The sequence below is a fragment of the Oncorhynchus nerka genome, linkage group LG20, assembly GCF_034236695.1.
Source record: "Oncorhynchus nerka isolate Pitt River linkage group LG20, Oner_Uvic_2.0, whole genome shotgun sequence".
Lineage (NCBI taxonomy): Eukaryota > Metazoa > Chordata > Actinopteri > Salmoniformes > Salmonidae > Oncorhynchus > Oncorhynchus nerka.
Genome location: NC_088415.1, coordinates 24197297 through 24207345, shown reverse-complemented (window position 1 = coordinate 24207345; position 10049 = coordinate 24197297). Strand labels below are relative to the sequence as shown.

At 40.1% G+C, this 10049-nt stretch overlaps 1 protein-coding gene across 3 annotated transcripts; it reads left to right on the top strand.

Moving 5' to 3' along the window:
• The first annotated feature begins 196 nt into the window (after nt 1-196).
• Nucleotides 197-4005, top strand: LOC115102118 (protein LSM14 homolog B-like). 3 transcript variants are annotated; one of them, XM_029621713.2, is made up of 9 exons: nt 197-319; nt 633-796; nt 1496-1628; nt 1766-1954; nt 2310-2387; nt 2526-2687; nt 2957-3095; nt 3229-3383; nt 3484-4005. In XM_029621713.2, exons 1-8 carry the CDS (start codon nt 199-201, stop codon nt 3374-3376), a joined length of 1134 nt encoding a protein of 377 aa, XP_029477573.1. In that variant the 5' UTR covers nt 197-198; the 3' UTR covers nt 3377-3383; nt 3484-4005. The 3 variants fall into 3 exon arrangements, with proteins under 3 accessions (XP_029477573.1, XP_029477572.1, XP_064861404.1); XM_029621712.2 differs by having other exon boundaries at nt 3229-3387; XM_065005332.1 differs by having other exon boundaries at nt 3229-3387; nt 3460-4005.
• Nucleotides 4006-10049: the final 6044 nt, after the last annotated feature.

Here is a 10049-nt window from a genome sequence, read left to right as displayed (position 1 = left end):
ATCCAACCATGACCCCTTGAGGCACAGGTGCACTTGTAAATGAGAAGGCGTGGCCCATGGCTCACCTTGGAGTGATGGTCCATAAATTCCCTCTAATGAGCCGAATATTACCTTGCTGTCATGTGAATCACATTTCAAATACAACGCAGAGATTAGGCTACTTGACGATTACTTGTTGCCATTAGTTCACCAGCCACCATGAGCGTCGGGACTCCTTATATCGGCAGTAAAATTGGCTTGATTTCCAAAGCTCTAAATCGGTATGAGGGCATCTTATACACCATCGATACCGTGAATTCGACAGTGGTGTTGACAAAAGGTAAATTATGCGAGCGGCCAAAGAGAGCATATCCACTCTCAGACAGCAGTTGAGGTCAAAGAAGACCTGTTTGCTCCTAAAATAAGGGATTGTGATCACATGTGGCATTACAAATAGGTGATGGAGCCCATACTTTAAACACAGACAATGCGAGCAGTGGGGTGTGAAAGTAAAGTTTCACTATGGTCACTTAGGCCTACTGTTGTATTTTACCGGATAGTTTGTGTGTACAGATGTCAATGGATTGCATAGTAAAAACATTTGCTTTGGCCTGTCAATGACCTTCCATGATTGTTTTCTTGTTCATATGCAGTGAAGTCATTTGGATCAGAGGGCCGACCCACAGACCGGCCAACCCCTCCCAAAGACGACGTCTATGAGTACATCATATTCAGAGGAAGTGATATCAAAGACATCTCATTGTGTGAGCCTCCAAAATCCCACCATGGCCTGCCCCAGGACACTGCCATTGTGCAGGTAGGCAGGCTATGCCTCCCTCTCACTCTAAGCGAAATTATGCCTTCTCAACCATTAGCTTCGCCCAAGACTGCCTAGTGTGAACTATAGTACTGACGCTGTGTTTTAGCATTAAGAAACGCCAATCATCGCTTGCGATACTGCTTTTGAAACATATGGCCATTTCATCAAGGGAAAACGTTATTCAAATACTAAAGATACACTTACTGTAGCCGTTTTGCACAGATCGATACAGCTATGGGTGCCTCCATCCAACAAAACTACACTTCCACCACATTTCCAGAGTTGGCTTACACAAAGGTGTTTGGAACACGCTAATTAGCAAAGGTAGTCGCTTGTCTTCTGTTTTCCGTAAACAAACGCTGTATTATGGAGACATAGCAATTTGGGAACACTAGCCCTTGGGTGTTAATCAATTTAAACGTTTTTACTTTTTAAAGTATTTCTCGGTGTAATGAAAGCTAAAGTCCTTCTGCGTCCAATACTGTACCGCAAGCGACACGTTAAAGTTCAGATTGAGCATCGGGGATCTTGGTTAACAAAACTCCCCCTACAGAAAACGTCTTCGTCCAATGATTTATGTGTAATGAAATTGAGTCATGATCAAGGGCTATGCCATGAGCCCGTCCATAATATCAGTGTTTCGAGTCAATTATTTATGCATTTGCTGTATTCTTTCCTTGTTTTGGTGGGGTTCAGTCATCACTCAGCACCTCAGCGTCCTCCTATAATCCAACTCCAGGACCAATCAGTCCCTACAGGATCCCATCTTATAACCAGCTAGCAGCAAACTATCTGCTCAACCAGCAGTATGCTGCAGCCCTTGGTTTGGGTGAGTCAGTGAATAAGACTGGAACTGATGGAGATGATTCATGTTGCAACACTATTCATTTTAATGATAAAATCCATTATCGGGTGCTTGTTTCCAATGATGATATATAACCTCCCTCTTGGTCCTATTCTACTCAGGTGGAACTCATGGCCCTCAAGTGAGAAGGGGTCCTATGGTGGAGCAGGCTGTCCAGACTGTGCCTCTAGATGAGACAGGGCAGAAGAAAGGCCAGAGTCTGTCTCAGGAGCAGCGCAGGGAGACCAGTAGGCCCATGCAGCGAGGTGCACGAGGGAGCCCACAGCCCCAGAGACGTTCTGGACCAGGCAGTAAGCAGACTGGGAGCAAGCCGGGATGAGCTGGTGGTACTTCAGGCTGATATGGGATGGGGGGGGGGTTTCCTCTCTTTACTTTATGCTTGTAAAATAAGGATAAAGAAATGCATTGTAGAATATGACAAATAGAAAGGACCTGAATGTGTATTCAGCTTTTGCATTGTAGAAGATGCACTACTTCCCATAGTATACATTGGCATAATGCCTGATTTTGAATTTAACTGTCATTTCACTTGTTTGCTCTGGTTAAGTTGTAGATGTAATAAAAAATGACCCCTGTGGAAAAACATGCGTTCATACTGTAAAACGGACTATGTAATGTGATTTGCAACTAGTTTTCTACCATCAGGTGGCTCCGATGTACAGCTTCGGCGTACAACTTCCCAAGCCAATGACGAGAACAGGCCACCACCAAGGAGGAGACCAGGTGACCACCCTTTTTAGCTCTTGTGCCAGGGACATTATCTAATTTGCTCTGGATGGTTGTATAGTAAACCATTTTGTTATAGAATTTCTCATACCTTAGAATGAATGACTTGTCATTCTTTCCATTTTTGTCCTGCAGGAGCTCGTAGGCCCAGGAATCGTAATCGGGGCCAGCTCCTTGTGAAGAGCTCCATGCCCAGCACCCTCAAGTTTGAGTCAGACTTCGACTTTGATTCTGCAAATGCCCAGTTCGACAAGGAAGCGCTAGAGCGGGAGATGCAGGACAAGTTGAACATCAAAGGTTGGTTGCATTAAAATAACCACATGTCTGTGACCAATGTGCTTTGTACTGTAGTTGCAGGAATGTGGCAATTTGACCATGACTGTGATCATGCATTAGGCAACCATTAGCTCATGATTTGGCCATCACTGATTGGGGAAATTAATGCAAAAAGGGGACTTATAACTCTGGTGGAAATGTATCCTCCCAAAATATTATTTGGTATCATGTGCAAGCACTTCAGAACCATGATTTTGTTCATTGTTCGTCCATGCTTGCATCTTCACTAGAAACACAGGATGAAGGGAAGGAGAAACCAGAAGTAGACACTGGTGAGAAGACCGTGGAGAGGGATCCATTTGGGCCCAAGTGCTACTATGACAAGGCCAAATCCTTCTTTGACAACATCTCATCAGACCATAAATCCAGGTGACCATGTTTATTTTATAGATGTGCTCTGAACATGACTATCTATTGTGCTGTCAATTTCATGTGTCACAAAATGCTTATGAAGATATGACTAATCTCTGTGCTTGTCTAATCATGTTACACTATGACCCAGACGCACTACCAGGGCAGAGGAGAGGAAGCTGAACGTTGAGACCTTTGGGGTTCCTGGTAGCTTCCTGAGGTTCCGTGGGGGCTACCGCGGCCGCAGAGGGCTAGGGTCCGCACAGCGCCGGCCCTCCCAGCGAACTGGGAGGCTGTGAGGGTCAAGTGAGTAAGGACGCATGTTTATTCAAAAGCCTGGGTATATATTGCTTGCGATTTGAGTCTAACCAGGCAAGTCTAGTAATATATATTTTTAACCCTGCAGGCCTCGTTTGACGCTTGGGTTACCTTGTGCATGAATTGCCACAGTGGTTGGTTGTGTATGTACTTTTGTTTTTGTAGTTAACCAAAATGTAACATTTTGCATTCCATTATTTTTCTCTGCCATCATGAAGTGTTTTGTAATGAGAATTTATTTTTACTCTTGGGACCCCACACCTGAATAAGTATATGAGAAGTGAAATGCATTGCTTTTTCTTTATTTTCTTTGAGCCTAAGGTACATTTTGGCTTTTGACATTGTTTTGAATTTGCTTGTGCTTTTCATCCTTTTCTGTATTCGGATAAATGGATGACATGCAAACTTCCTAAACTGTTCAAGGGATCAATTTGAAGGTGAAACTGGTGAGGGTAAAATACTTCATGATATTGTAAATATTACTTAACTTAATTAAAACAGACCATGTCTGCTAAAAATATTGAATTCCCATGTATTGGTTTGTTTTCTATCATTTTGAGAAAATAAGTGTTCAATTGTTACAATGCAAATAAACATGGGAAATTGCTTATTCACTTGTTCTCTGTTCAATGATACTAGGTGGATGTTGTAGTTTTTAAATGCAGATATTTTGCATTGCAAGAATAAGGTAAAATCTTAAGATTGCATGTGATACATTAGGGCACCAGTGTTTCTCAATCCATTCCATTGGGACTCCCAGGGAGGGAGCATTTTGTTTGTCTTAACACCCAGTACCTTGAGCACTGGAGTCTACCAGCACTACCATAGCCTACCTGATTCAACCAAACAATAGTCTGCTGATTAGTCAAATCGGGTGTTTATGCCGGACTAGACAAAAATGTGTAATCCTTGGGGGTCCCTCCAGAAATGGCTAGAGAAACAATGAGAATTCATGTAAATGATGAGATTCCTGATGCAAAGGCACATGTGTCTTTTTGTTATGACTGGTCAAAGTGTTCATGGTTTCTCTGTTTCAATAGCCGTGACATATTCCTCGATTTCCTCTTGGACCAGAATCTATTTACAGTGGAAAATAAATAATTAGGGGAACATTAAGTTGCACTATTACACAGGTGAGATCCTCTGGATTTGCTGAGATGTCACGATTTCAAACAGACCTTCATTGATTCATCCCGCTTCATAATGGCTAGCTCAATGTTCTTTCCCCCTGACTGGACAACCTGCGAACACAGGGTGCAAAGTTTGATGGAGGAAAATCTGTGCTTTGTGTTTCAATCACTACATTGTTGCCGTCAAATGTTCTACAGTGGTGTAAGCCTCACCTCAAGTAGCCCTCTGATGGCAAGCTTAATGGTGTCTATCGGACTCCATATCCTCTTTATAGTTCTTCTCTAGAAACTCCCGAACAGTTTTCTTATTTTGAAGCATCTCATCGATGATTCAAATGTATGGGTCAGAAAAACACCCCTACCTTCCAGGCATGGTATGTTCCTGAGGGGTCTGTTTGGTACAGATGGGGCGTTCCATCAAAATCAAACCCCACAATGAGGGAGGAGATGCCAAAGGGCCTTCGCCCATTGCTTTGGGTGTAGCGCTGAAAGTCTGTATATATAGGAATGACGTATCCGCACGGATGGGTGGGTGGTACCTGTTTTATGCTGGAGATGTAGCGTGTGATGTACTCTACTGTTGCAGGGTCTTCTACCGTGAGCCTGTGACTCTGACACTCCACCCTGGCCCTGTTAACAATGATCCTGGCATCGGCGGTCAATCCTGCAGGCCATTGGATAAGGAGGAAGTATGTTACACCAATGAAACACCTCACCCAACTTGGTGTAAAATTAATTTGCTCAATTTCAGCAGTAACATTACATGTCTCTTTCAAAGTAGGAATACAGTGCCTTAAGTATTTTATCCCCTTGACTTTTTTGACATTTTGTTAAAATGGGTTTAATTCAAATTTGTGAACTATACACAAAATACTCATGTTAGAGGAAGAAAAACACAGAAATTAAACCAACATGATTAGATAAGTATTCAACCCCCTGAGTCAATACAAGTTAGAATCACCTTTGGCAGCGATTACAGCTGTGAGTCTTTCTGTGTAAGTCTAAGCGCTTTCCACACATGGATTGTGCAACATTTGGCTATTTTTAAAATCATTTTCAAAATACTTCAAGCTCTTTCATTGGTTGTTGATCATTGCTAAACAACCATTTTCAGGCCTTGCCATTGTTTTTAAAAACAAACTCCTTAATGATTACAAGCATACAAATCAAATCACATTTTGTCACGTGCTGAAATGCTTACTTACAAGCCCTTAACAAACAATGCAGTTCAAAAAACGAACAAGTAAATTACATAACGAGGCTAGGGGGTACAGGTCCCGAGTAAATGTGCGGGGGTACAGGTTAGTCAAGGTCATTTGTAAAGTGACTCATAACATGATGCAATCACCACTGTTTGAAAATATGGCGATTGGCACTCCGTAATGCATTGGATTTGCCCAAACAACTTTTCATCCTGAATACAAAGTGTTAACTGCTTTCTCACATTTTTTTTGCAGCATTACTTTACTGCCTTGTTGCAAACAGGATGCATGTTTTGGAATATTTTTATTCTGTACAAGCGGCCTTTTCACTGTCAATTAAGTTAGTATTGAGAAGTAACTACAATGTGAAATCCCTAAGCGGTTTCCTTCCTCTCTGGCAACTGAGTTAAGAAGGACGTCTGTATCTTTGTAGAAACTGGGTGTATTGATACACCATCCAAAGTGTAATTAATAACTTCATGCTCAAAGCTATATTCAATGTCTGTATATATATTTTTTTACACATCTACCAATAGGTGCCCTTTGCGAGGCATTGGAAAACCTCCCTAGTCTTTGTGGTTGAATCTGTGTTTGAAATTCACTGCTTGACTGAGAGGCCTTACAGATAATTCTATGTGTGGGGCACAGAGATGAGGTAGACATACAAAAATCATGTTAAACACATTGCACAGAGTCCATGCAATTCATGTGACTTATGTACATTTTTACTCCTGACCTTATTTAGGCTTGCCATTACAAAGGGGTTGAATCCTTATTGAGAATACATTTCAGCTTTTCATTTTTAATTCATTTGTACAAATTCTAAACATTATTTCACTTTGACATTATGGGGTATTGTGTGTAGGCCAGTGCCAAATCCCAATTTAATCCATTTTAAATTCAGGTTGTAACACACAGTGGAAAAAGTCAAGGGGTGTGAATACTTTTTGAAGGTACTCAAATGTTGATGACATAAATTATACCAGACATGGTAATTACATATTTGCAATCACCACTTGACACCGTCTGTGGTTTGGTGTGCAATATCCTATGTTTAAAATGTACCTGCAAAGGCCATGAAGACATTGTCATCCAAGGAGCAGATTTTGCGCACTGTCCTGTCTTCTTGGAGCTTGGCAACAGTTTTCTTCACCACTCCTAGAACAACATTTTTTCCTCGCACTCCAACCTGTTGATTGATACAGTTACGCCAGTTGGAGTTCAATTTGGTTCCCACCATGCACTACGCCTCCTGTGCGTAGTCCACCTGGAATAAGTGGCCATCAGGTGAGAACACTGTGATGGCACGATCGTAGCTCATCTTTTATTCAATTCACTTTTACATGAAATAATATTTCTGTGTCCTTGACTTTCCTACGCTCTGTAAACAAAAGTGAAAGTAATCAGACTGAAGGAAACAACCAAGCACGAGATACTATTGGGGCATGTATTTGCACGTATTTGCATATTTCCGTTAGGGAACGATGCCTACTCTGTAAAGTGCGGTTGTGCAATAACTAAATTCGCCCTTGCACTCCTTCTAAACAACGCAATTTGGCAAAAGGTCAAATCTATCAAACCTTGCCCACTCGGTTCGTAACAGATTCTAGTTTTGGGAACAGAAAACTGTATTGGGAAACATGAAAACATTTGCATAATGTCGGCCAAAATCCATCTTCTCCCACTGCCGGCCACTAGGCTTCCTCATCACCATATTTAGTAGTGAGTTGAAACGCCAACCGGGTGCTTCACACTTACACATCCGGTGAAATATCTGTATAATTGGTCTATCTGTGATTCTGTGGAACAGCCATCGTCTGGTTTATTGCGGCCATCAACCTGACGCTATTTACGTTGGAGAGCGAGCGTAGTGAATCAAAAAAACACCCATACCACCGTTTCTGGACTGATGTAAAACTGTATCTTGGCCTCAAATTGCATACAACCATTGAAACTTTGTTTGACATATTATTGTACTACACTGATTCCACAATTGAACGTGAGTATGTCATAAATCTCTTTATTTTATTAGGATATTTTTTCATACACAAATCAAAAATTTTGAAAAAAAATACCCTTTTCTTATTTTCTAAAATCTGATTTGGAAAACTATTTAGAGTCATTAAAACATATTCAAAACAAAATGTTTTAAAAAAGTATTCGATACATGTCTGTATTTGAATTGATATAATCTGGATTAGTTTTATTTTATTTTTAAATTCATTTCTTTGTGGAATCCCTTTGGCTGTTTTTATGTTTTTCATGTTACTGTTAGTAAAAAACCCAGAGGCGCAACATCGCAAGACTTCCGGGTAACGCTTGTGAAACAGACCAGGGCCCAGATTCACAAAACCTTCTTAAGAAGACATTTCTTCTTAACTGCCATTTTTTCCTTAACCATAGATTGACAAAGAAAGTTAATCTTGGAAATGTTGTTAAGCTATTTAGCTTGTTTCTCCTTTAGCAAAAGTTTAGATTTCTTCTTAATTCCAAGATAGCTAAACCCTTGTCTTAAACTCAGGCAGTGAGAGAATAAGTGCATGAAAGCAATTGAACATCTTTCATTCACTTACAAAGTTCATCTGAAAGTTTCAGTATTGATTATTTTAAACCCAAGAACATGTTTTAGAACAGTAATCTCAGTAGGAAAGATGCTAACATGATTGTCAGTTGCATAGCAACAAACATTCTAAGAAGATTCTAACAAGATATTTGAGAAGTTTGTCGGAAAATCCTTACATCTTAAGATATTGTGGAGGAATTGCACTTACAAACTATCTTATCAACTTTTTAATTTTTTTCTTAAGTTTTTGGGTAAGAAGTGTTTTGTGAATCTAGGGCCAGGACCTTTGTTTGAGTTTGAGAAGTCAATGAGAGAAGTGAAAAATTCTTCCCTAGTTGTTATTTTTCTCAAAATCTAAAAGGTAGAACCTAGATTCGAGCATATCTCTTAGGTAGTTGAACATGTTATTACTCCAACCTCGTGAAAGTGACAAACTGATACATTTGAATCAAAAACAACTTTATCTTTTTTTAACTAGACAAGTCAGTTCTTATTTACAATGACAGCCAAACTCAATTGTGTGCCGCCCTATGGGACTCCCAATCACAGCCGGATGTGATGCAGCCTGGATTGAAACCAAGGACTGCAGTGACACCTCATGCACTGAGATGCAGTGCCTTAGACCGCTGCACCACTCGGGAGAAACATATTGAAAGAGTACCTTTGATTTTAACAATTTAGGCCCAGATTCACAAAACACTTCTTACGGTTCTTAAGAAAACAAATAAGAGGTTCATAAGATAGTTCGAAGGTGTAATTCCTCAACAATATCTTAAGATTTAATGATTTTCTTCCGAACTTCCCAAATATCTTCTTACAAATCTTCCAAATATGTTTGTTGCTAGGTGTGCTGTTATGTGTTAGGCAACCGTTTTAGCTATCTATCTAGCAATGGCAATCATGTTAGCATATTTCTTACAGAGATGACTGTTCTAAAACATGTTCTTGGGTTTAAAATAATCAATACTGAATTTTTCAGATTAAGTTTGTGAGTGGATTAAACATGGTCAATTGCTTTCATGAGCTTTTTTCTCTCACTACCCTGAGTTTAAAACAAGGGTTTAGCTATCTTGGAATTAAGAACATTTCCAATAACTTTGTTTTATTAAAATACTTCTTATTTTTTTGTTTAAGTATAAACATATGAAATAGAGCACGAAAATGTCAAAAAACCTTTTGGAGGAATTGCACATTTGCTTAACTTTCTTCTTAAGTATATAGTTAAGAAAAAATGGCAGTTAACAAGAAATTTCTTCTTAAGGTTTTATGAATTTGGGCCCTGCACCTGCGAAATTCGGCGCGAAAGGACCCGATTTCGTGTTTTTACGAAGTAGTTTAGCTATCCAACGTTGCCATGACATCGACTACAAGTGTGATGGGAGAAGGAGAAGCAGTTTTAGCAAAGATATAACTAAGCCAAGATAGTTCATCTGTGTCGTTCACAGTGGGCGCAAATTAAGCATTGTGAACGGAACACGCAAGGAGGGCGGAAAAGCCAAGTACTAGCTGGTGAAATCCTATTGGCGCGTTGTAGCATGTATTTGCATATTTCCGTTAGGGCTCGACACGTCTGTGAAGTGCGCGTGTGTACAAACTAAATTCATTCCTTCTTAACAACGCGATATTTTATTGGCATGGGGAACATGTGTTAACATTGCCAAAGTAAGTGAGGTAGATAATATACACAAGTGAAATAAACAATAAAAATGAACAGTAAACTCACTACCATATTTGGTGGTGAGAACGTTCTAACGGATGC